Source organism: Vitis riparia, chromosome 4 (genome assembly GCF_004353265.1).
Source record: "Vitis riparia cultivar Riparia Gloire de Montpellier isolate 1030 chromosome 4, EGFV_Vit.rip_1.0, whole genome shotgun sequence".
Classification (NCBI taxonomy): Eukaryota; Viridiplantae; Streptophyta; class Magnoliopsida; order Vitales; family Vitaceae; genus Vitis; species Vitis riparia.
Window position 1 is genome coordinate 6139086 of NC_048434.1, and position 26902 is coordinate 6165987.

At 32.6% G+C, this 26902-nt stretch overlaps 2 protein-coding genes across 4 annotated transcripts in view; both read left to right on the forward strand.

Moving 5' to 3' along the window:
* Window positions 1–761, forward strand: part of LOC117913563 (trafficking protein particle complex II-specific subunit 120 homolog) — a 33486-nt gene extending 32725 nt beyond the window's left edge. For both annotated transcript variants that reach the window (XM_034828560.1, XM_034828561.1), the window contains exon 10: window positions 146–761. In XM_034828560.1, coding sequence (XP_034684451.1) covers window positions 146–366 — 221 coding nt within the window. In that variant the 3' untranslated portion in view covers window positions 367–761. The remainder of the gene's footprint in view (window positions 1–145) is intronic.
* A 1567-nt stretch (window positions 762–2328) lies between these two features.
* Window positions 2329–17838, forward strand: LOC117912133 (pentatricopeptide repeat-containing protein At1g08070, chloroplastic-like). 2 transcript variants are annotated; one of them, XM_034826615.1, is made up of 4 exons: window positions 2329–4503; window positions 5425–5491; window positions 8438–8564; window positions 16971–17838. In XM_034826615.1, the coding sequence occupies exon 1, from the start codon at window positions 2353–2355 to the stop codon at window positions 4150–4152; it is 1800 nt and encodes a 599-aa protein (XP_034682506.1). In that variant the 5' UTR covers window positions 2329–2352; the 3' UTR covers window positions 4153–4503; window positions 5425–5491; window positions 8438–8564; window positions 16971–17838. The 2 variants fall into 2 exon arrangements, with proteins under 2 accessions (XP_034682506.1, XP_034682505.1); XM_034826614.1 differs by lacking the exon at window positions 16971–17838 and having other exon boundaries at window positions 8438–8652.
* Window positions 17839–26902: the final 9064 nt, after the last annotated feature.

The following is a 26902-nucleotide window of genomic DNA, read 5'->3' on the forward strand; positions in this document are numbered from 1 at the left end:
GAGTGTCTCATCAATTCTTTTACAGTATGCAACTATTCCTTTTGGCACTTAAATGAGTAGTAACAAAATACTATTGCATGATACAACCATTTAAAATTATTATTATGGCTTGCCTTATTCTATTCTTACTGTAATTCATGGTTAGGTGTTTTAAGTGGAGTCACCATGGAGGTTCCTCCACTTCAGGAAGTTAAACATTCTTTCTCCCTTTATTTCCTGGTCCCGGGTGAGTACACACTGGTAGCTGCTGCAGTGATAGATGATCCCAATGACATCCTCAGGGCTCGCGCAAGAAGCATTTCATCAAATGAGCCTATCTTTTGCCGTGGCCCCCCATTTCATGTCCGTGTGATCGGGACAGCATAACATTATTTGGTGGCACCTTTGATCCCTTTTGAATCGGAGGGAAGCTGCTTCAAGTAGAACAAAACGCCAACATTTTTTGCCACAGCATCAGCAGCGCGATTATTGCTGCATGCTGAGTTCCTTGCCAGAGATCAATGTTATTGCTCTCTTCAAAACCAGATGAAAAGAGGAAAAGAAAAAAAAAAGAAAAAGGGGAAAATCCATTGAGAATTCAGTTGTAGTGAGGGTTTTTGTGTGCTTGTAAATCCACATTGTTGGCATTGTTGTGAAATAAATTGCTTCACTCGTTTAGCACTGCGATTCGTATCTGAATTTTTGTGTTGTATTATGAATTGGTTGTCTTACTTTCTAACACAGTCAATATGATTCCAAGTAGAAAGCCTTGGTAGAGTTAACATAGTCTTTTATTTGGGCAGTGTAGCTGGTGATTATCATATGTGGTGATGCTAAGGAGGCCAGGCCATGTGCTCCCTCATCAACATCATATTTCTCTTCATTAGGATTGTAATCCCAGGCCGAATTGAGCAGTGAAGTGCTGCTAATGCCTTACAATCTATCTCTCGTCATATTTCGAACATTGGAATAGATAACCAGAATAAGAAATCAATTTCATTTTGATATTAATTTGTTCAATTTTTGAGTTCTAAAATATTTAAAAAATTTTTAGACTGGTATATGACCCAAAGCATGATTTAGAGTCCTTTTGGCTAATAAGAACATTAATTTATTTTATTTTATTTTAGCATTTATTCAATAATGGGAATGGTATATATTTGAATATTGGATAGCACATGCTTAAATAAAGACTAATACACACTTACATACATTTATCTTTCATTTTTATTTGACTTTCCAGAACTTTTTAAAATTTTCTCACAAGGCAAACAAACTCTTACTCCGAGACTTAATGTCTTTGAAATCAACTTTATTAATTTTTAAAAGTAAATTACAAGATAAAAATTAAGTTAATTAATACTAGAATTTCTCATATCAAAATGGGTCTAGAATGATTAAGTTTCTTTTCCACACATAATTATATTTTTTCAAAGTCTTTTAATAGAGAAACTTTAAATCAAACAAGACTTATTAACGCGTTTAAACACTTACATGTGTTTATCTTTTATTTCTAATTGATTTCCTTTTTAATTCTCATCTGGCTAACAAAATTAAATGAGACTTAATGTTTTGAATTCATTAACAAGTATATTAATATTAAAAATAATTTGGAGGGCAAAAATTAAGTCAATAAATACAAGAATTTCTTGTATCAAAATTGGTTTAAAATGCTAGTTTTTCTGCCGCACATGATTATATTTTTTCAAAGTTTCTCATTAAACAAATGAACTTTAAATTAAACAAGACTTAATGCATTTAAATCATTAATCATTATAATGATTTTTAAGAATAATATGAAACCTAATTATCATATCAATTATTACGAGAATTGAGGACAAATTTATCTAGACGATCATGATAAAAATTGAAAAGTTAATTTATACGTTATGGTGAAAAAAAGTTGGTTATTTGTGTATTTTAAAATTGAATTATATTAATTCTTATAATTATTTTAAATATAATATTATTAATATTTGTTATTTATCAAAATATTATTATTCATTTTAACAAATGAATATAATTTATAAATTTATTAAAATATTAATAACTATTTTTTATAATTTTAGTGAAATATTATCATCTTTTTAAAAAATACATAATTTTTTTATTATGTAAACAATTTATTATTACGTTGTTTATTTTAAAAAATAATTTTACATTTATTTCTTATAATTTAATAATTTAAAGTGGATAAAATTTATGTAAAATTTTAAAATATTATAATTCATTGTTAAAATTCTTTAAATGCTAATGAAAAATATATTTATAATGTTTATTTTAAAAAATTATTTCTTCCTTATTATTTTTTTCCTCAGCTTTCTTAGCATTCAAACAGCGCGACCATGACAACCCCTCTCCATTGATCTTTTGATGACGATACAAACCCCTAAATCGGTATTGGCTCTCATAGAAACATGCACAAATCTTCAACAACTGAAGCAAATCCATGCCAAATCCATCATCTCTAGCCTCTCCTATACCCAATTTATAATCACCAAAATCATCAATTCCTTCTTATCTCATGCATGTCTTGATTATGCAACACAAGTATTTAATCAAACACAAGAACCCGATGGTTTCATCTATAATGCAATGATCAGGGCCTATTCATCATCCCAAACACCATGTGTAGCAATATCAATTTATAACAAAATGAGGGCATGTCAAAATATTTTAGGTGATAAGTACACATACCCATTTGTGTTTAAAGCTTGTGCTAGTCAATTTGCCGTAGAAAAAGGTAAGGAAGTCCATGGGGTGATTGTTAGAATTGGTTATGAGTTGGATGGATTTCTGCAGAGCTCTTTGCTTAATTTCTATATGGTTTGTGGTGAAATTGGCAATGCACAGCAGGTGTTTGATGAATTTGATGCGAAAGATGTTGTGTTTTGGAATGCTTTGATAACGGGTTATGCCCGACAAGGAATGGTTTTAGATGCTTTTGGGGTTTTTAAAGAGATGGTGGAAGTGAAAGAGGTTAGACCCAATGAAGGGACAATGATGGGGTTGATAGTAGCCTGTATAGAATCAAAGAATTTGAAATTAGGGAGAGCGATCCATGGTTATATGATGAAGGATATGGTTTTAAGGGAAGGAGTGAAATTAGAAGCTGCATTGATTAATTTGTATGTGAAATGTGGCTATTTGGATGGTGCAAGGAAATTATTTGATGAAATACCAGAGAAGAACACTGTGGTATGGAATTCGTTGATTTGTGGGTATTGTCAAATTGGATCTCTGAATGAAGTGATTGAGCTTTTAAGAGAAATGCATCTTTCAAATCTTAAACCTGATAGGTTCACGGTCTCAGGTGTTCTGTCTGCTTGTGCTCAAATGGGGGCTTTTAATCTTGGAAACTGGGTCCATAGATTTGCTGAGAAGAAGGGGATCTGGGATGTCTTTATTGGGACTGCTTTGATAGACATGTATGCAAAATGTGGTTTCATTGGAGCAGCAAGGGAGGTGTTTGATCAGATGAATGAAAGAAATGTTGCCACATGGAATGCTATTCTTTCTGGATATGCTTCGCATGGGCAGGCTGAATCTGCAATAGAGCTCTTCGGTGAGATGAGGGAATCAGGGGCTAGACCTGATTCCATCACATTCCTTGCTGTCTTACATGCTTGCGCTCATTCAGGATTGGTTGGAAATGGTAAACAGTACTTTGATCTGATGCTGAAGTATTATAAGATTCCACCAAGGGTTGAGCATTATGGGTGTATGGTTGATCTTCTTGGCCGTGCAGGGCTTCTACAAGAAGCAAGGGAGCTTATCAAGATGATGGTTGTTGAACCAAATGTGGTTGTGTGGGGAGCATTACTAAGTGCTTGCAGCATCCATGGCAACATTGAGATTGGTGAGTGGGCAGCTCACCATATGATCAAATTGAATGCAATGGATGGTGGATCATATGTGATCTTGGCAAATTTATATGCATCAGCTCAAATATTCGATAGGGTTAAAGCAGTTAGAGAGATGATGGTGGAAAAGGGGATTTGTAAGTCACGTGGATGTAGCATGATTGAGATTGGGGATGTTGTTCATGAGTTTGTTGTTGCTGACAAAATGCACCCTAGATCAGAAGAGATTTACTCAGTGTTGGATGAATTAAGCAAGAAGCTCAAGATGGCAGGCTATGTTCCCTTGCTTGCCCTCGATGAAGAAGGTTAATCTATCTGCTAAGGGGTAATAATTTTCCAAAGAAGATTTTGACCAAGGGATACAAAGGAGCAACGTAATGTTGTGGAGTGTTGATGATCTTCCCATAGAAATATTTGTTAATTTCTGGTGATCTTCACGAAAAGTACTAGGATTAATTTCCACAACATGGTTTCAGAATTTTGCTGAGCCTTGGTACATTCATCCAAAGGAACGAATATGTTTTCAGGGTTTAACGTGATCAATGGAGTTCCAATTGACCTTATTTGTCTTTGGCTGGCACTTGCAATGGCTAGTGATCTTGTTCTAAGGAATTTCTGGCTTACAAAGGAAGCAACGATTCCTCTTAGTCAATCTACCTTGGTGAGATGAGACAACTTGATACCTTGCTGAGGAAACTAAACCATTTGCTATTTGATTAATTCATTTTTTTAATAGCTTTTAAATTTGGGATATTTATTTTATTTTCTATTTTTCCTAATGCATGCAGTTGTGAAACTAGAAAAATGAAATAAGTAGTAGTAAGAAAAGATGAATGCAGCACTTTCAGTGGTTTTGTGTTATTCTCTAAGATATTTTATTGGGCCAAGGGTAATAGTGGGCTAGCCCTCCCTATGACAAACCCCACTCCACACTCACATACAACTACATGGAGGTTGGATTAGATCCCAGGTTTTCCCCTAAGACTTTAGGTGCAGGCTGTTTTCCACTTTATACTCTCTAAGATCAAGCTTTGAAGTGAAAGGAACTTTCGATGAACAAGAAATATGCTTGGAAATATTGTTTTATATTCTTTTATATGCTGAATTTTTTCCCCCTTAAACCATTTTTAATCTTGGAAATATTGCTCCTTATGATGCTTTGACCTTCCAATGGAGGGAGTACCATAGAACTTTTGGTTGAAGACCCATCTTGATCATGATAATACAAATGATTATGATTGTTTGATTGCACTTGGTTTGTCAAAAACTTTTCCTAGCTATGGTGTCACTTGGTCATTGCTGTGCTGGATGGCTAGTTCATATATCTTGATCATCAAAATGCTAGTTAGTGAAAAACAAAATGTAAGAGTTGCTGCTTCACAAAATTAGTGGTTCCTTGGACTTCCAATTTTTTTTTCTATTCTTTTGGTGCTAGATTTTCTGGGTTTTGCTTGTATCTCTTCTGAGGTATCTCCCTAATAAATATCTATATGCTGTTGCATTTATTTTTTGGTTATGTTTGTGGAGATTGACCAACTGATTTTTCCCTCTCTTTGTGCTTTGCTATTTTGCTCTTCCACAGATGCACATTTACTTCTTGAAGATGGTGATAGAGATGCTCTACTTCTTTTGCAGTACTAAATTTTAAGGTATTGAGTGTTGTTTCTTTTTATTTATTCTCTTATATTTTATTTTAGTTTACAGACTTTTGGCTTGTTATGTTTTTATGTTCTCTTGTCGCAATGGTTTTGATTTTTGATGTTTGTCAGCATCCACTATGGTTTCCTTTTAGTTTTCTCTTCCCAATTGAAATCTTGGAGCTTGATTCTGTACAAGGTTGTCAGCTTAAAATCTATTTTTATATGTATTATTTTCCTTCAGGCTTTGCACCCCCAGCCTTGTGCTGCAACATTGTCAAGGCTGCATACCCTTACTTTGTGACTATGATAAGAAGTACTTGACCCCTTCTAATTCCTTATGCTATTCACATCTCGAATATTTTTGTACCACTTGAAAAGAAGCATATTGATCACCATAACCAATCTCATATTGATAAAGTAAAGTACTTCCTGTCATGTTCTCATGGGAAACAGCCAGAGGTAAATGAAAGCCTGGGGTCTTTTCTCTTCATAATTATTAAGATGCTGAAGTTCTTATGATACCATTTTCTTCTCCAGTACTCGAGAAGAGGATATGATGACGCTTAAGAATGTTCTGCTAGTGTTTGGACATATTTCCGGTTTGAAAGTTAATCTTGACAAAAGCAACATCTATGGCATTAATATTGAATAGAATCACCTTTCTAGGCTGGCCGAGATGCTTGACTGTAAGGCTTCTGGGTGGCCTATACTTTACCTAGGTCTTCCTCTGGGAGGGAATCCTAAGGCGAGTGGCTTTTGGGATCCTGTGATTGAGAGGATATCAAGGAGATTAGATGGGTGGCAGAAGGCGTATTTATCTTTTGGAGGTAGGATAACTCTCATTCAATCTTGTCTAACCCATATGCCATGTTACTTTCTCTCCCTTTTTAAGATTCCCGCCTCTGTGGCAACAAAAATTGAGAGAATGCAAAGAGAATTTCTATGGTCAGGTGTAGGGGAAAGCAAGAGAGACCATTTGGTTAATTGGGATGTTGTGTGCAAACCGAAGTCGAGAGGGGGTTTGGGTTTCGGAAAGATTTCTATGAGGAATGTCGCTCTTTTAGGGAAGTGGTTGTGGAGATATCCTAGGGAGGGTTCAGCTCTGTGGCATCAGGTTATCTTAAGCATTTATGGATCTCACTCCAATGGCTGGGATGTCAACAATATTGTTAGATGGTCTCATCGTTGTCCTTGGAAGGCCATTGCACTAGTCTTCCAAGAGTTTTCCAAATTTACTCGGTTTGTGGTAGGGGACGGGGATAGAATTCGGTTCTGGGATGACTTGTGGTAGGGGGATCAACCTTTGGGAATACAATATCCAAGATTACTTAGCGTAGTCACGGATAAAAATGCTCCTATTTCATCAATTCTCGGATATTCCCGTCCGTTCTCTTGGAATTTCAATTTTCGCCGAAATCTTACTGATCCTGAGATAGAAGATTTAGAAAGCCTTATGCGGTCTCTTGATCGTATACACATATCTCTTTCGGTTCCAGATAAGAGATCATGGTCCTTATCTCCTTCAGGTCTTTTCACAGTCAAATCTTTCTTTCTGGCCTTATCCCAATATTCTGAGTCGCCTTCAGTGTTCCCTACTAAGTTTGTCTGGAATTCTCAAGTCCCTTTCAAAGTCAAGTCCTTTGTCTGGTTGGTGGCGCACAAGAAGGTTAATACTAATGACTTGCTACAATTGAGGAGACCCCACAAAGCACTTAGTCCCGACATATGTAAGTTGTGCATGAAGCATGGAGAAACAGTAGATCACCTTTTCCTCCATTGCTCTTTGACCAAGGGGTTGTGGCACAGATTATTTCAGTTAGCAAAGATGGATTGGGTTTCCCCAAGGAGCATATCTGACATGTTTTTTACTAATTTTAAAGGTTTCGGATCTTCTAAGAGAGGGGTTGTTTTATGGCAAGACGCGTGCATCGCGTTAATGTGGGTGGTGTGGCGGGAAAGGAATGTAAGGATTTTTGAGGATAAAACAAGGAATTTAGGGTATCTTTGGGATTCTATTCGTTTTTTGGCTTCTCTATGGGCTTTTTGTTCTAAGGTTTTTAAGGGGATACCTCTTAACGTGTTACAACTTGATTGGTTAGCCGTGTGTAAATAGGCCGTTAGTCTTTTTCTCGTTGTATTTCTTATATTTGATTACTTGTAATCTTGTTTTTCTTTGGTGGGAGGATTTCTCATCCTTCTAATTGTACCTTCTTTTTATCAATATATTCCGTTATCGTTTCCTATAAAAAAAAAAAAGATGCTGAAGTTCTTGATCAAGCTGAACTGGTACCATTATTTATCGATTGTGGGCTATCCTTGTGACTGATGTGGGGCCTCATTGCAGCTTTTTGATTGACTTAAAGCTCTTTCTGGCTGTTAGAGAGCTTTACTCCGAGTTTGGTTACACATGGAAGTACTTTAAAGTAAAAGAAATTTCAAACCAACAAGCTCTTTTCACAAGAGCTGGGAATGAGATGTTTACAGAAAGCTTTTAGAAAGAGGTTTCAAAATTTTATTCTTTTATTCTTTTATTTTTTTTAACAGATTGAATAGAAACCCCTTCTTCATCCCAGTCTTTTCAGCTGGAATAGAAGGGCCCAACGTGGTTGATGCTTTTTTTTTTTTAATGGGCAAAGTAGTTGGCCTTGCCTCTGGAAAATCTTTTATGGTGATGATTTTTTTGATTAATCATTCACTGGTTTTCTATGAACCTTTCACTTTTGGTTTCACTATTTTGTTTGGATTTATGTTTGTTTTCTCTTTCTTTCTTCTTCCTTTTTGTTTCTTTAGTAATTTAACACATTAAAATCTCTTGGACTTGAATGCTCTGCATCTAAAATGCAAGTGAACTTCTGACTGTCTTCCTTGAGGATAGATTATTTCTTGCATTGGTTTGAGTATTGTTCTTCAAAAATTTATGGCTAGTAAGCCCCTCTGTTGTCTTTTTGATTTCAGGATTTGAGATTTTAGCATTTCCCAGCATGAAAGGAAATAATGGGCAATCCAGGAAAGCATGGTTGATATTTCAAGCCAGCTTCTATATCTTGGATTAGGAAATCCCTTCTGACATTTTCAAGCTAAGGTTTGAGAACCAATTTCAACAGAATTACTTTTGCCTTTTATTTGATTTGTCAAATCACCATGACAGGCCCTCATATAATTCTTTTGTAGCTAAGATGAGTTTAAAATTTTAATCTATCCTTTTAGACAATGATTTAGGTGTTGCCTCCTTTTTAGATGGTGGATTGGTTGTGAGATGATTCTGTCTCCATGATCTGTCCCAACACCTCAGCATTGCCATACAGTATGCATGAAAAAGCACTAAGCAAATCCTGGCTTGCAAGCATATGGGAATAAGCAAATCCCTCTCTGCAATTTATGAGGTCCAGGGACAAGGCAGAGATCTGTCTAATTCAAACTCACATTCCAACCTAGTGGTAGTCCTGGATCAGGAAAACAAACTGACTTGGTAGATCTAAGTGTTTTTTAGCTTAACCTAGTACTAGTGCTGTATCAGGAAAACAAACACGTTTGGTAGATTAAAGGGGTTCTTAGCCTGGTTTATGATAGGCTGCAAGTGACTCATTCCTGCATGTACTGTCAGTAGAAAGCAGCTTACACAGAGTGTTTGATGAAACTGAAAGTTATGCACTGAAAACTTTAGCATGGAACTGTAAATGACAGGAGGCCATTATGCTAAATTTGCAGTAGTGAAAAATCTATTGATGCATACAATATTTAAGTGCAGAATTTAATTAACCATTTGGTAAGTAAAAAAATTAAAGTTTGAAAGAACTATTTATTTCATAAGTTTGTCATTACACCTTTATTATAATCTTTAAACATTCTTTTAGTAATATCATATCAACAAGTACAAAGAGACATAAAATGTCAATTGGACTGGAATGGTTAAAATTTTTATCAATTATTATGATGTTATTAAATATTCTTTCAGTAATGTTATATCAATAAGTAGCAGTTCATACAAAAATATCATGTGGACCAAAATAATTGAAAATTGTATCAATTGGGTAGTAACCTTCCTGTTTTATACTTATACACTAGGCTTTAAAACAAAGAGATAGTTTTGATAAGCAAGATAATAATTAATTAGAGAGTGCCTATTAAAAAAGATGGCATACACTAATTACACTGGGGATATACAAAGGGGTGCTAAAAGGAGAGGAGACAAAAACAACTCCAAGTTACATCCACCCATCATTTTGAACCTAACCAATCAATAAATCTAAAAAAGAAAAAATGATCAGCTTAAAGAGACTGATGAGACAAATAGAACATGTTGCAAATGAAGGAATTTTTTAGAAATATGTCTAACCCCTCCACTCCTTCAAAAATTCTTTTGTTACGTTCCTGCCAAATTGTCTAAGACAGACATAAAGGAGTCATCTTCCATGCTTTTCTTTGCTTCTTCCCTACAAAATTCTCATGTCATCCCAATAACAACTCTTTTATCGAAGAAGGATGTATCCAAGAGATCCTAAAAGAGAACAGGAGATGCCACAACCCTCTTACTTTCCCAAAACACATGAGCAGATGGTTAGCTCATGTTTCTTCACTTTACACATGCAACAACGATTCTCAAAAATCCATCCTCTTCTTTTTAAGTTGATCTAACGTCAAGAACCCAAGCTGCCTCCCATGCAAAGAATCCCGCCTCTAGAGGAGCCTAAGAGGCAACACACTTCTTTTGAGGGGAAAGCCACCCTTAGTCCAACACCAAATCAAAATAGAATGATTTAATTGAAAAGTTTGTGTTCTTGTTAGCCTCCCAAACCAACCTATCCTCATTTCCACTGAGCCTTCTCATCTCATGAAGCCACCTAAGCAAAAACTTAGCCCTATCCAATTCCCAATCTTGGAAATGGCTTAAGCAATGAAGGTTTCAAAACCCTTGCCCTCTCTCTACCTCCTGAGCATCAACTACCCATGCATTCTTAGAAGCTATGAAAGAGCAAAGAGAAGAATACAAGTCTTTCAAAGGTGAATCCCTATGCCAAGTATCCTAGCAAATTTGATTTTCCTTTCATTGCTTTTAGTAAATTTGGTGCAAGCCTTAGAAACAACCCAATCTTTGCTTATCACCTTCCTCAACCCTACTCCAAAACCCTCTTTTCCTACAAAAGATCACCACCCTCCAACTCTTCCCTGTATATCTGCATAATTTCACATCTCCAAAGAAAATCCCTCTCTAAAGCAAGTTTCTAATTCTATTTATGTAACGACTTGCTCCCTTCCATGTAGATATTACATGCTTCAAGCCTAATAGGCTCTCACGTCTTTAAAACACATCTACATAATTAAGAGGATCCAATACATATATAGTGCTAGTAAGTTCTTCCCTTATTCGATGTGGGATATCACAATCTTCGTCGTATTTGCATGAGGATGGGAGGTTGATTGTGATATTTCATATCTAATAAGGGAGAAAGTTCCTAGCACTATATGTACGAGCTCCTCTTAACCATGTAAACTTATTTTAAAGTAGTGAGAAAGAATGAAAATATCAGTTTTTACGGATATATTGGTAGTTGGATTTTATAGATATGCCTAGATATATTGGGAAATATCGACGAAAACTTTGACAAAACATATCGGTGGATGAAAATCAATCAAAATTCATAAAAATGTTGAGGAAAATGATCAAATAAGAAATAATATACGTATTTAAATTGGTTTTTGAAATAATATATGTATAATATATTTTGTGACATCTGTGATAAGATATAGGATTTGAAAACACAATTAATATTAAATATTATAATATATTTAATTTGAATATGTTGAAGGATATAAAAGAAATTATTATATATGTATAACTATTTTTTATTTTAAATTATTGATAATTTTATTTATAAATTGTATTTATCTTGTATTTAGTTATTAATTATTATACAAAAGATATATTAAAATTATTAAAATAAATTATTTACAGTAATTTTATTTTAGTTAATTTATAATATGCACATAAAAGATATATCCTAATAAATAAATAATATATATATGTGTGTGTGTGCGTGTATTAAATATTATAATATATTTAATTTGAATATGTTGAAGGATATAAAAGAAATTATTATATATGTATAACTATTTTTTATTTTAAATTATTGATAATTTTATTTATAAATTTGTATTTATCTTGTATTTAGTTATTAATTATTATACAAAAGATACATTAAAATAATTAAAATTAATTATTTACAATAATTTTATTTTAGTTAATCTATAATATGCACATAAAAGATATATCCTAATAAATAAATAATATATATGTGTGTGTGTGTGTGTGTGTGTGTGTATTTATTTATTATTATTATTATTGTATGTGTCTTCGTAAACATGTAGCAAATTTGGTCCAATGGTAAAGGGAATCACATCTTACACCAGAGGACCAGGTTCAATCCTCTCTCATGTCTTAGTTGTGCTTTAATGTTTTTTCTTCTCTTTACCAAGGAATCCCACATCGAATATATAAAGAAAAAAAAGCATGCATTTAATAAACAACACTTCAAATTGAAGTCACGTGGTAATTAGGTTGAGTTGCCTTGGCTTGGGCTGTGTTTTTTATTCTCAGGCCCACATGTCCATTGGCTTATAATTTTTGAAGGAAAAACAGGATGTGGCGTCGAGAAAATCGAAAATGATGAAAATTTCCAAAATTTCCGTGAATTGAAATATCCTCATTAGTTATCGTATTGGCACCCTCCGATACGTGAAATTTCAGCGCAATATTGTCAATATTTTGTGACATTTTAAACCTTTGTTGTGAAGGCCTATTGGACCCAAAACAAACAATATCAACATGGGAGGGAGCAGGTTGTTACAAATGGTATCAGAGCCGGTCCTCAACCCCTATATGGGCCTTTGTTTGTTTGGCCCTACAAGGGTGGTTGTCTATTTGACTTTGCAATCCTGTTGACACAACGAGAATGTTATGTCTGCATGAAGGTGTGATTATGATATTCCACATCGAATAAGGGAAGAACTTCTTGACACCATATATATATAAACTCATTTAAAAGCTATGAGAATCTATTAAGCCCGAAAAGAACAATATTTAACTGAGAGGGAATGGGTTGTTACAATTTACCAAGTGAAGCTTTAGGCAAGGAAAATAAAATTTGGATGCTGAGTCCTCCTTTCTTTTTATCCAAATGGTAGCCCGGTTTATTAGATGAGGTTTCTATTCAAGAGCTTCTCCCTCCTTCACCCATTAACAAAAAATTCCTTGAGGTCACCTCCTAATAGGCATAATGAACAACGCCATGATAAGCAAGTTAGAAAGGGTGCTTCTGTAAGGCTAACTTTTTATGAAACCTTCTCTTTACGACTTTACCACATCCTAAATTGTTTCCGATTCAAAGAAGTTCCAAAAGAGAAGGCTAGGTAAATGGCAAGAAGCGTCCCTACTCCACAACAACAAAAAGAAAGAAAAAAAAAAAAAAAAAGAAGGAAAGAAACAATCTCCTCCACATGGTGATATCCATTGTAGGAATTAATACAATTTTTTTCCAAATTGACTTTTAAATATGAAGAAGCCTTAAAGTAGAGAAGAATTTAATTTGAATGTGAAAAATGACTTAAATAGGGCTCACAAAAAATAAGGTTGTTATTAATGAAAAGTAGGTGGGAAACTTTCATTCCCTCTCCTTCCCCACCTCCAACCTTGAAGCCTGAAATGAAAACTCTCCCGTCTCCTTCTTAAAAGAACACTAAGGACCTCCATCACCAAAATGAATAAATAAGAGATAAGGTCCCCTTGTCTAAAGCCCCTCATACTTTAGAGAAAACCAAGAAGTACTTCATTCACCAAAATGGAAAACCTCATTGTTAAGATGTGCCACTGAATATACTTCTACTAAAAGCTCATTTTATGAAGCATCACTAGAAGAAAATTCCAATTTACCCACTTGTAGGCTTTTCAGTGTCTAACTTATAAATAACACCTACTTTATCAATCTTTAACATTGATTCGGTTGATTCATTGCCGATAAAAGTTACATCTAAGATTTCCCTTTTTTCCACAAAGACATTTTGAGATTCTAAAACCCTTTCCAACTATTTTTTTTCAACTTGTTAGTGAACACCTTAGCTAAAAGTTTATTTAAGCTCCCTACAAAGCTAAGGGCTTGAAATCCCTCAAAGCATTTCACCCTTCCTATTTTTTGGACCAAGTCTAATATAGTAGCACTTAAAATCTTTGCAAACAATCCCCTAAGGAAAAAAAAAAACACCTTAAAGAGACTCAAAATCTTATACCTAAAAGTGTCCTAATAAAGATGTCAAAAAGCCAAAGACAATTTCTTCTCCTCACTCCCCTAAATTCGAACAAAGTTGCATGAATTTCTTCCTCCATAAAAGGCTCCTTTAACGCACCAAAGTCCCCTCTACTCAAAGACTTGAAGGAGAAACCATCTATGCTTCCCTCCAATCCCATGATTTAAAAAAGGAAAAAAAAAGGTTGAGGGTGGGGGGTGGGGCGGGGCGTGGATGGGGGGGATCACTACCATTTCTAAAATCTTAGATTTCTTCATTCTTCATTACTAGCTTGCTATTCACCCTCGACTTCCTAATAAAATTTCTTTGTCGATGGACATAAGCCATCTTAGTAAAAGTTGTCTTTTCTATCACCTTTCCTCAACCGTAATTCTCTTGACTTCTACCTCCAAGATGTTTCGTCCAAAAATAGAACAGTAATAAAACTCTTTCAAACCACCTTTCTACCTTCTTGATCTACTAAGGCTAAAAGTTCTTCCCTCTTCTTTTCATGTCAAAAACCAATTTGCTCCAATTCACAAGGCTTTCTAGTTGCAACATTCCTAAAAACCCCTTTGTTGAAAGCTTTTGGATCATGTTTTAATGTTTCAGCTTTGAGGCTAAAATAAAACCTTAAGAGCCATGAAATTGGTAATTTTGCCACCACCCTTGAATCCCATCTTTGAACCTTTCCAACCTAAGCCAAATATTCTCAATCCAAAAAGGACTCTTCCCCATGTCACCTCGCTCCATCCAATAAAATAGAAGACTTGTTTTGGCCGTGCCCCAATTATATACCAAATTATATATATATTCCTTTATTGAGCACATATAAAATAAAATTTAAGTTTACTTTCATAAAAAGTAAAATACAAAAATATATTTATATATGTTATACTTATTTTAAAGTAATTAACATTTTTAAAATCTAATAAACTTATTTTAAATGAGGCTGGGGTGGTTATGGGAGGTATAGGAAATTCCCTGCTTGGGATAGGAATGTATTTAGATTATCAGGACTGGGTCCAGACCAAGGTGACCTGCCCTGTAGACATCTCTAGTTTTGGCAACAGATTTTGTATCAAATTGAAGTGATCCTCCCAATCACTTGTTACTAGCAATTAATCCAGTTTTGACATTAAAACTCTGTTTGGCCCATGACTCCAACTAGAAAAACTGCTGGTGAAAATGAGATCTATCAAGGACTACTCCTCTATACACTTTGAGAAGCATCTCATAGCTGAAAAAATTCTGGGCCAATTTCCTCTTTCCTAATATACCAAGAATCCTCCCAAAGACCCACCCTTAATGGTCCTTACTTTCTCCCAGGGAGCTTCTCACAACCACTAGGCCATACACCAACACCCAAATAAATAACTTAATGACATTTGAAGCAAGAAGGAATGGAAAAACACTCCCATCCCATATAACCATCAAGCAACTTCAGCAATTCATTATCCCATATAACTTCCACCACCCTCCAGCTGCCCCTATCGCTTTCAAAGCAACCCACTCCAAAAATGTGCCCACCCCTACAAGTCTGATGTGCAGCGTTCTACAATATTAACACTTCGAATGAGTGAATGTTTCCCATGGGAGGTGAAAATGCTAAAAATGGTATTCAAAACTAAGTAAAAAGAGGACCTTGGTATCTATCAAGGTTACTGAGCATATCTGATATAAGAAGACCCTGATGAAAGGGATGTTCTAAAAAGAAAAATAGAGAATGATTATTACATTTTGATTTGCTATCCATCCTCTATATATATACTGATCTCTTCCTTTTCAAGATTAGCTTAGTTTCCAGGTTTCTATCATAAGATAGAGATCGGGCTAGCCATTGACTAATCTTTGAGAGACTTCAAATATAATTATCCACAATGATACTGAGAAATGAGCTAATGTGAGAGAATCAAGAGAGGAAAAAATTGATGGTTGTGGTAGAGTTGATGAGAGGTCATAAGTTTTAAGCAATGAAAGCATGAAATTATTTTGGATTCAGAAAAGATAATTTCTTTTGACTTATTACTTCAGGTTAGTTTTGGTTCTATATAGTAATATTAAGTAATTTTATCAATCATACTTAACACACTTAATGACTTAATTTAAGTCATTAAGTCATATTAAATCATTAAATCAATGTATCAAATTCTCCCTTAATCTCTTAAAGATTAGGTCAATGGCAAGTTCAATCTCTTAAAGGCTTGAAAGATGTCAAGCTTAATATTTGAGTATGTGTGTGTGTGTGTTTTTGGTGATTTTGATTAAATCTGGGATGGGAAGTGAAGAGTCGTGTATGTCAAGTGAGAAGGCTTAACTAGGCATCACACAGATTAGGTTGCTGAAAGGAGGGTCTAGGTTGAGCCCAACCCTGCTTTTTTTTTTTTTTGGTTATTTTGATTAAAGCTGGGATGGGAAGTGAAGAGTCATGTATGTCAAGTGAGAAGGTTTAACTAGGCATCACACAGATTAGGTTGCTGAAAGGAGGGTCTAGGTTGAGCCCAACCCCGCTGGAGTCAGCTCTTGCTAGCATACATATAAAATAGAGAAGTTTGAGAATGGATGAAGACCTGAATTTATCTATCAACATATAAAAGATGCCTAAGTAAATAAAAGTCAAAATTGAATCCAATAACCAAATCTCAAATGTCAGAGAAATTTTTTTCTTTTTTTTTTAATTGTTAATGGAAAAGTGAAGAAAATGAAAATGCTAATCTCTTGTGCAGCATCTTTATGCAAATGAATCTAAAGCATTATAATCAAACAAAAATTTTGCCCAACATTAAAATATCTTTGTTGGTATTAGTCAAACTTGATATTCATCCCTCAAAAACAAAAAAAACAATGATTTGTTGATAAATACTATTGCAAGAATGAATGAATATTAAAAAGAAGTTACCTCAAAGAGTAAAAGACGGTTTAAAAATAAAACTTCAAAAATCAGTCACAGTGCTTTACATTAAGTGTTTAATCAAGTCTGTTACTCGATATGGTGAGCAGTTTGTGTGTGAAATCCAATCATAACTGATAGCTGGCTTTTGTTATAAAGCAAGCTGAATGAGCAGGACTAGTCCTTGTTTATAGCAATTTTCAATTTATTTGTATAACTACTTGGTTTATTGATAGCGTTTTGTTTAAAAAAGTAACAATATGAAATTCAGTTCGATGTAATATGATGATATATTCATCCAAAGTTTCTTGCAAATGTTAGGACTTCTTTGATCAATTTCTCCCTCTTGGCTCACCAACAGCCTTTGATATAAACAACACAGGGAGGCCTAAGCAAAGTTTTGGAATTTTATCGTTGAAAAGCTCCAGATTGATGTAAAAAGTGTACTTAAAAGTGAATTTAGTTGCAGCTTCCTTGAAGCTTCATGGTTGATACTGAAAAGGCTCACAATATCCTCGAATTTTCCATTCCAAACCCTTCTTCATGAAGCTCTGGTCAGGTCGACTTTATGATTAGTTCATGACAACTTCACAACAATCATGGTGCTTATGAAAGAGTGTACCTACTCTAATTCTCCTGTTTGAAAAATGCACCCACAAGGCTGTGTGAAGAGATGAAGGCTTTAGCTTTACTGAAGCTTCATGCACATCCTCAATTACAGTATGGCTTTTGAAGTTGCCTAGATATATAAATGTAGATCTATGAGGTTGTTGTTTAGGGTTTTCTTGCAAGGAAATTCTCTTCCCATTACATAATATTTCTTCATGTGGGTCCTTCAAGATTAGAGATCACTGTTCTGGTGTTTTTCTTTTAGTCTTATACAGGTTTGGGAATAACACCTTCCCGGGTATAAGGTGGACTGTAGGGTGGGAAACCCAAAAGATTAGACAACTCCTAAAAGTGGTCACCTTCTGCCTCTGCCGACATCCCCTTTCATTTGTTTGTCTATGAGCATTGTCATTATCTTTTGAACATGATTATTGGATAAGTCTTAGTTGCTTCTAATCTTTGATTGATTGGACCGATAATTTGTCTTAATCATTATTAATGTTGGCGACAAGGATTTGTGGAGGGTGGTTGAATCTTCTCATCTGATTAGTAATGAGAATGTTACTTAACTTTATCAGCAGTCAGTTTCTTTGTTCTTTTTCTTTTAACTTTCCATTGATTACCCCCATCGCTGAAAACACATGTTCAGGCTATTGTTTCTGAAGAAGACAAAGGGATTGAGTTGGGTTGGAGATGGGCACAGGAGGAGTAAAGAGTAGGAAGATTAGAGAGGTGAGTTGAGAAATGTTGGAAAGGAAATACTGGAACACTACAAAAATGATTGAGAAATTCAAAGAGAAACCTAACAAGATAAGGATGTTGAGAGGGATAGGTAGCAGAACCACAAATGGTTAAGAGATTTTAATATTGGGAAATTTGTTTTCAGCTTCTTCTTTTTTTCTTTTACCTTGTGGGTTAAAGTTTTGGAAACATTTCTCGTACATTCGAAGAATCATTTATCAAATACTTCATCAAGTAGCAAGTGATTTTTCAAAATTATAAACTATTTTCTAAATTTGATCAAATATCTTATTTTTCTTTTAAAAAAATAATTTTTGAACTAAAAATGTTTTCTAAAAACACTCTCCGACCTTTTTAATGCCTCTTAGTAAGCCTACAAGGTTTTCTAAATGCCTCATAAAACATGTTTGTACATTTTCTATCTTTTTAAACTTTCAAGATGGTTATCATTTTCATTACCCAACTACACCTGAGATTCTTAGTCATTTTCAGATGTTTTTTTTTTTAATTGAAAGGTGGTTTTCAAGAGGACGAGTTTTCCTCAGATTTGGGGAACAAACATGGCTGTCATTATTTCCCATGTTGAGATTTGGTGGACCAAAAGACACCCCTCCTTTGTAGGATTATAAACCCATAATCATAATCCAACATTCACCCCTTTTTTGTGTACTATAAAAATATTCCCTTTTAAAGCATATTATTCATTGCATTCAAAAAAATTATATTTATTAAATGTAACACAAATCAAGTCAAGAGAGAATGGTATACTTAAGAGTGTGTTTGACAAAAAATATAAGAGAATCACTAATCAATTGATTTTATGAAGAAAAAAAAAAAAAAAACAAACAAACAAACAGTACAAGTAATTTTTTAATATTATAAATGATTTTTTAAAAATTTAAAAGTATTTCTTAAAATTTTGTAAATATTTATTTTTTTTTCAAAAGTATTTTTTAAACTAAAATCGTTGTCAAACGGGACTTTAAGTCGGCTTGGCTCATGTGATCAAAATACAATATGATATGAGAAAAGTGATTTTAGGGTGTCATAGAAAAGGCCAACAATAAATTATATAAGTCATACTCAAATGGTATTAAATAAAAAATTAATAATAATAATTTTGGTCTTAGGTAAGTGACCAAACTCTTTGTTCAATGAATATGGAGGGGTTATTATAAAATACATGTGAAAAACAAGTTGAACAAAAATGGCGTATGGCTTTGGCATTCTAGATGGATAAGTTCGTGAAAAATCTCATAAAGTCCATAGTATATTGATGGGCGGCTTCTTGCCCATGTCCAAAAAAGCCAATATTCCTGCACTTGATGATATTGAGGCTGGCTCCTTGCCTACATCAATTATATCAAAGTACCATTATTCCTCTGAATCATTCTCCCTAGGGTTTCCACAAGTGAGCAATCAAATGGTGTGACACATCACATAATGTAGGGGTGAAACTATAAAAAATAAAAAATAAAAAATAAATAAATAAAATAAAAAGAACACATGTATCATCAAATAAATGCAACCCATAATGTTTTTTTATTTTTTATTTTATTTTATAATTTTTACTTTTATTTAATTGGCTGATATCAGTGAATGTGGCTCTGGCTCTTCTTCCTCATCTATCATGTCATGTCACCTGCCTTTGCTCTTTGCATGCCACTTTCTCCTGCCATTTTTTGCCGCTTTGTGGTTATATACTTATATGTCCCCACGCTCTTTCACCAGGCGCGTGGGGTACAAATTTTGACTTACTTTCTCTTAAATAATAATACTATGGAAGGGAATAGAAGGTGGAGGACTAGGTTCTTAAACCCAAATGAAATTTGATTCTATGGCACCATCTCTACAATGGTCTTTGCATGGAATTTTTCTTTTTCCCTTTTCAAGAAATTTACATTCATCTCCTAAAAACAATAATGCAATTCTCAAGCATATATCAAGACATATGCAAGGGTTTTTCTAGAGTGTTTTTTTAAAAGGGAACTTATCTCGATAAAAAATTGAGTGATATTTAATAATACTTTATATTTATTATTTAATAGCTTAAATTAAATTATTAAGTTATTTTAAGTTGTTAAATCAATTTACAAAACATCCATTAAATTTTTTTAATAAAAAAAATATTTATTTGTCTTTTCACAAGGTTAATGAAAATCCTTTATTTAAACATTCTTTTCTATAAATAATTATTTTTTTATATTAGACTTTTCAAATCAAATGTTATTCTTGAAAACGGTTGAATATTGTTTTTAATAATTATTTTTAAAAAATTATGTTTTGAGAAAAGGCACTCAAAATAAACCAATACTGCTTTTAATATTTGACTTTTCAAATAAAATTTTATTCTTAAAAACGGTCAAACATTATTTTTAATAACTATTTTTAAAATTTATCTTTTAAGAAAATAGGATCCGATAAAATTTCATTTGAACCGCTTTTAATAAATATTTTTAATGATCATGTTTTGAAAAAAGGCAAACAGATAAGCCACTATCTCTTGAACAAACAAGTTCTTAGGGGCCAAAAAATACCTTATCCATGTCGACATAAATTGTCCTATATGTGTATATTGTTTATAGCCCTAAACTTCATAACAAACACTTAGAAAATTTCCTTCCCCCCTCCCTTTTTTTTTTTTTTTCTCTTTCCATAATTTTCCTTTTTGAAAAAAATGGGGATTGTTGGAAGATAGAAAGAGATAAGTGGAATTGTGGTCCATAAAAGGAGAGCATGTAAGTGCTTGTGTGGTCCATGAAGAGGGAGAGAGAGAGAAAGGATAAAGGAGTGAAAGGGACCATGATGATGATGTGGGCTACACCAAATTCTATTATGGGACAAACCCACCTAGCCTTTCACCACAACCTCATCTTATAATCAAAGGTTCCAAAACCCCAAATCAAAACATGTACAAAAAATCAAATCATTTGATTCCCTTCCTCTCCAATCTTGTCTCCTTTCCATCTTGTGAATTTTATGTACCTAATTCAACCAAATCTCTCCCCTTATCTCCCCACTATTCAATCTTTAGGAGTATAGTTCTTTGAACCCACTTTTTACCCCAAATTCCCCCATAATAATTGTTCTAAAATGATACCATTTTCCTCTAATTTTTGTTCAATCATTATACCCACAAGTGCGCCTTGGAAAGCATAAATTGAAGTGAGTACAAAATAGAAGTCATCCATCCATTACTAACATAGGCGTTTCATGACTTTGGATAAGGCTTTCACATCCATATGTGGGCTACCCTTCTCTTTCTTCACGCCTTCTAGGATGGATGGATTTAGACTTTTCAATTCTCATGTGTTGGAAGATTAGGCCTACTATTCCTCCCTTGCCTTAACAAAAGTTTGTGATTACTACTCCTTTTTTTGTCCATTCTTCACACTATGTGGTTTGAGTGCCTCCATCCCATTCAAATTTCTACTACCATTGGATTTTTTTTTTGAAGTTTGTGAATAAGACAATGGAGAAAGGACAATGAAATAATTCAATTTTTTGTGGGATATCAAGTGGTTTATTTGTATATTATACCAAGTCAAATTAGGGCATTTTCTATTAATAAATTATTAGGTAACGTGCTTGTTATATCCTCCTAGTTGAATTGGGGTCCCTTCCTTCTACGAATCAAAAAGATTGAAAGATAAAAAAAGATGGGTTAGAATTCAGGTCCTCTTCCTCTTACGATAAAAAAGATTGAATGAAAAAGCATCTTCGATGTCAAGATAGCCATGAAGTAAAGTAAGAGTATAACAAATAAAAGATGAATTATTTTCGAGCACTTTGTCCTGGAATTGAGTTCTTTTTCTATAAGTTCCTTTTGATAGAGTAGCATATCGGAAAGTAATAAATGAAGACATCGGCTATGTATTACCTTATATGATTTTCATTATGTTCATCTTCAAAGTTTTTATAAATCGGTTGTTTAATATGAGAATTATCACTATTACATAATTATTATATTTGATTATCATCTATTAGATCAAATCAACGTTTTTTATAATACAACGATGACGATTGTCTAATGGTATTTATCATGTTACAATAAGATGAGTCATATAACGAAATTATGAAGAAACAATATATGGAAGTAGGACACAACCCTTTTGACCTTACCCCGTGACAAAAAAACTTCTACATCCCTAATATACCTTATTATATTTTTTTATAACTATAAAAATACACGATCAATTAAGTAGTACTACATTTATAATTCAACTTTTATTGCTTCATACCTTGGCATCAAATTTCATTACTCTATATGTGAACTCATTTTTTTGTACATTAATTTTATTCCTTCATAAATTCATCTTATTTATTTATACTATTATCCCATGTATTTATACAAGTACTCAACCTTATACACTTTCAATAACCCATATTGGGATATCAAGGACTTATGTTTTCTCCCTTCTTCTCATGAGAGAGTCTTTGTCTTCTTCATTATGGAAGATTCAAGAAGTTTGACTATACCTTACTTCTAGGTTACGGCAAACATCTCTCTCTCTCTCTTTCTTTTTAATTTTTTTGGCTCACTAAATATGGTGGATACTAATCCAACGTACATATCTTGTAAGACCGTTGGATTTTATTAAAGGACTTTGGATTTTTATGTTAGGAATCTGGAGTCATATTCAATCTTTATCAATCATAAAACTCTGGAGCATTACATAAATATCATACATCTTATTCCATTATTTGCCTTACATTACTTTGTCAAAATCTTTTCCCAAAATATTCAGTGGAATGCCACGAATACTATTTATAAAATTCAAATTATTTGACAAAATTAGCATATGCTAAAACTAAATGAAGGTATCCCAGAAGCCTAAGTTTAACCCTCTGTTTGTTTAGTTTTGGGAAAGTACTATAGGAAGGGACAAAAAAAAAAAAAATTATTTTTGGTTACCAAAAAATTTGAAACAATAAAAAAAAATAAAAAATAAATTTAAATTAATATGTATGTTTGAATTTTTTTATATTAAAATTAAATAATTTTAAAATATGTCTAATAATAATTATATTTGATTTTCTTTCATTTTGTTTTATAGTAAATCTAACTTCTTTTTTTAATGTTTTTATTTTTCTTTCCTTGGTAATTTTAGTAACATGATATAGTTTAAGGAATATGATTTTCTTTTATTTAATTTACCATAAAAAAGATATGAAAGAAAATATAATATAATTAAAATTATGTTTGGTTTCAAAAAATATGAGGAAAAAAAGTAAGGGAAATAAATAAATAAATTTAAGGTCAGTAAATTATTTTTATATATTATTTTAAACTTATTTACCTTTTTTTAATTATTTAATATAAAGATTAAATAATTTAAAAATATCGAAGTTTTTAATTATTTTTAATTTTCTTTGATGTTTTCTACCATTCAATCAAACATCATAAAATCACTTTTGTTTACAACTTTTTTTTGAGAACTAAACATAACTTAAAAGGTTAATTTCATTCTTATCTCGTGAAGCTTTGACCAAATATATACAATATCATTTGTTTTAGAAACATTTGATGAAATTTCAAACGGATAAAGATCAAGTATATTTAGCTAAAACTTGAGAGGCAAGTAAAATTAACCTATATAATTAAATATCTTAGAAATTTATATACTTTTAAATTATTTATTATTTAATATTTATTATAAATAATAAATAATAAATTATATATATATATATATAATTTATTAAATTTCTTTAATTATTTCTTTCTTTGATATTTTTCTATAAAGACCTATATATAGATATTGTCCGTTCTAGGTTCAAATGGGTTATCACAGTTTTAAAACATATCTATAGGATTAAGAGAAACCTCTAAATATATAGCACTAAGAACTTTCTCCTTTATTCGATATAGGATATTACAAATGGTATCAAAGTCAATCATCGACTTCAATATAGAGGTTTGTTTGGCCCGTGAGGGGTGTTTGTCTATTTAACCTCATAATCTCGTGTGACACAATAAGGACGTTGTGTCTGTATGAGGTATTCTTTTGATATCTCATATCAAATATGAAAGAAAGTTCATGGTGCTATATATATAAACTCTTTTTAATCTTATAGACATGTTTTAAAGCTGTAAAGGCTCTTTTGAGCCCAAAATGAATAATATCTTGATGAACAAATTCTAAATAGTGGAAAAGGAGAAAAAAAAACGAGGTTGAATGCGGAAATGTAATCAATTATCCAGGGTGTTCACACTCTTAGTCAAGATTTTCCAATATTGTAAAATATTGTGGATTAGAATTGGTCTTCTAAAAGTGGGTCCTTATATATCAATGAGATCCCCTTTTCATACCTGCTTCCTTAGACCTTTTTAGCAAGTCTAATTTAAATAATTTTACTTTATGGTAGTTAACTAAGGTTGAAATCTTGGCATCAAACATGGTACTTATTGACTATTTTTCACCTAATTTTTCTTATGACCGTGGTCAAGATTGAAGGTAATATAGCTCAAAATCCCTTTTGAAAATAGGCACACATAAGAGTTTGTTGATGTTTATTAGTCCTAGGTTTGGTTTTAGGAAAATATGAAAAAATAAATAAAAATTAAATGGCTGGTTTTATTATTGTTATATTCGGTTGTACGTAATGAATAAAAAAAATTAAGATTTTTTTTTCATATTTAATTTTATTATAAAAATAATTTATTAGTTTTAAGTAATTTTTATTTATATTTTATTTCTTTCATATTTTCCTTTTTTTTTTTAATAAGTAACTATAGAGATAAAAAGATTCATATTTAAACTTAAAAGTATTCATAAAAGATTATTAAATATTTTCATCCATAAAAAAAACTATTAAGAAAATGAACTAATTATTAAGATTTTAGAAATATTTTAAAATTTATTAAATTGAGAATACATTTGACAGTATTTTTAAAAAACGACTTTTAACTTAAAGAAATATTTTTGAACAAAAATAAGTTATTTGACAAAATTTAAGAAACATTTTTACAAATTTGAAAAATTACTAGTGTTGAAAAATCACTTATAATATTTTTCGAGAAAATATTTTCATTGAAAACATTTTGAGTAAAAAATAATATTAAATATATTTTAAGAGTGCGTTTGACAGTAATCATAATATGTGTTTCTAACTTTTCTAATACTTGAAAGATTAGAAATATTTTCTAAAATTACCATCAAATGCACTCTAAGTATCAATTTAGATTTTGATAATAATATTTTTATCATAAAAATATTTTTATGAAAAATAAATTCAGATATAAATTTAAAAATATTTTTATTAATATATTATGTAAAAATAAAAAAGCACTTATCAAGCAATAATCACTTTAAATGATAGTTATTTTCAATTAATAATATATTATGAAATTAAAAAAAAAAATATTTAAAATTTTATCAAAAGCCAATTTTTTAGTTTTTTAAAAACAATGAAAGTGTTTTCAAGTATTATAAATGACTTTTAAGCTTCCTAGTTGAAAGAGAAGAATTTAAGGTTTTGATACTTTTTATTAAAGTAAAATATGGTGGAGAAAGATTGTTCTCGCTTTTGGTTGAAGATCACAATAAATAATTTTTATTATTATTTTTCAATCTAATGGGATAAGGACAAGGACCAAGACAAACCCTTATACAAGACTTTTCCCATTCAATATTCATAATAAAGTCGTCCTCTACACTCCTACATAGCAGATATCTATGGACCCCACCCTATTTAATGAAATTAAAACCCACCCCACCGAACCCATTTCATTAATTAATTAATTAATTATTGATTTTATTAACTAATCAATTTTTGTCCTATCGAATGAGACACCGGAGGGTTCGGGGTTCCTCCTGTGTGCTCGTTTAAAACGTGTGGGCCCACTAACTGCGTTTGGTCTAGGACACGTGGCGTGTTTTGATTGGGAGAGAGTGACGTCTCCTCACAAATTGCACTTTTGGAAACAAAGGCAGGTGATGCTGGGGAAACCTAGACCGAGTCCACTGGATTCCTACTTTTAGGCTATATTGGACACGTGTCAATTAATCAACCCTGCCGATAAAGTCCCCCACACCCCCCCTCTCCTTTTGTTGGCCGTGGGAACCAAGTGGGAATCTGGGTGCATGTACAATTTAATTTAATATCACGTTAAGTCCAAATTCCCAATAAATTTTTTTAGCTATTTAAAATCGACCCACTCAAATATCAATGTATTTTAGAGCCGTTGACTCGATATCCAAACAGAAATTATTTTCATGTCAATCACAATAAATTGTATTTAAGAAAGTGAAATGTCTTACATCACTCTAATTGCAAAATTTTAACGGACCAGAATTAGAAACAAAAAATTGAACTACAATATAATTTTAATATTCAGATTTTTTTTTAAATTTAAGAGTACTTGTGAAACTATTAAGGAATTTGTGATTTTCATAATTTTTATATTAATTAAATAAATATTATTATTATTACATTTTTTTTTCAAATACCAATGGTGAGTTTTTAACTGTGAAGTGCGTAGCACACACAACATTATCATGAGGATGCATGCACCACATGTTTTTGTTTTTTTGTTTATTTTATTTTATTTTTTATTTTTACTTTTTTGATAAAAATAAAAGATTTCCAAAAGGAGTGAGGAGGACAGATACTGAGACGTTGCCCAAACCCTTACGAAAGCCCTTTCATTGGGGTGCTACTGCTGGCGCACAGCTGCCGTTTGCCTGACGGCAGAGCAGTAATCAAGTAGGTGGGGGACCATGTAGCCTCTCCATAGGTCCACAGTTACTACAAATGGAAAACACTATTCCCTACCTCTACGGTCCCCACTCTTCCCTCTTCCCTCATCAGCATTGATTAAGCTGGCGGCGGACATGGTTCGCCCCCCACTCCCCGGTCCCCACTTCCCTCTTCCCTCTACGTGTACGATCCTGATTCACTCA

Bases quoted from the DNA above. Each gene is read 5' to 3' on its own strand.
- LOC117912133 (XM_034826615.1), top strand. From the start codon at position 2,353: ATGACGATACAAACCCCTAAATCGGTATTGGCTCTCATAGAAACATGC.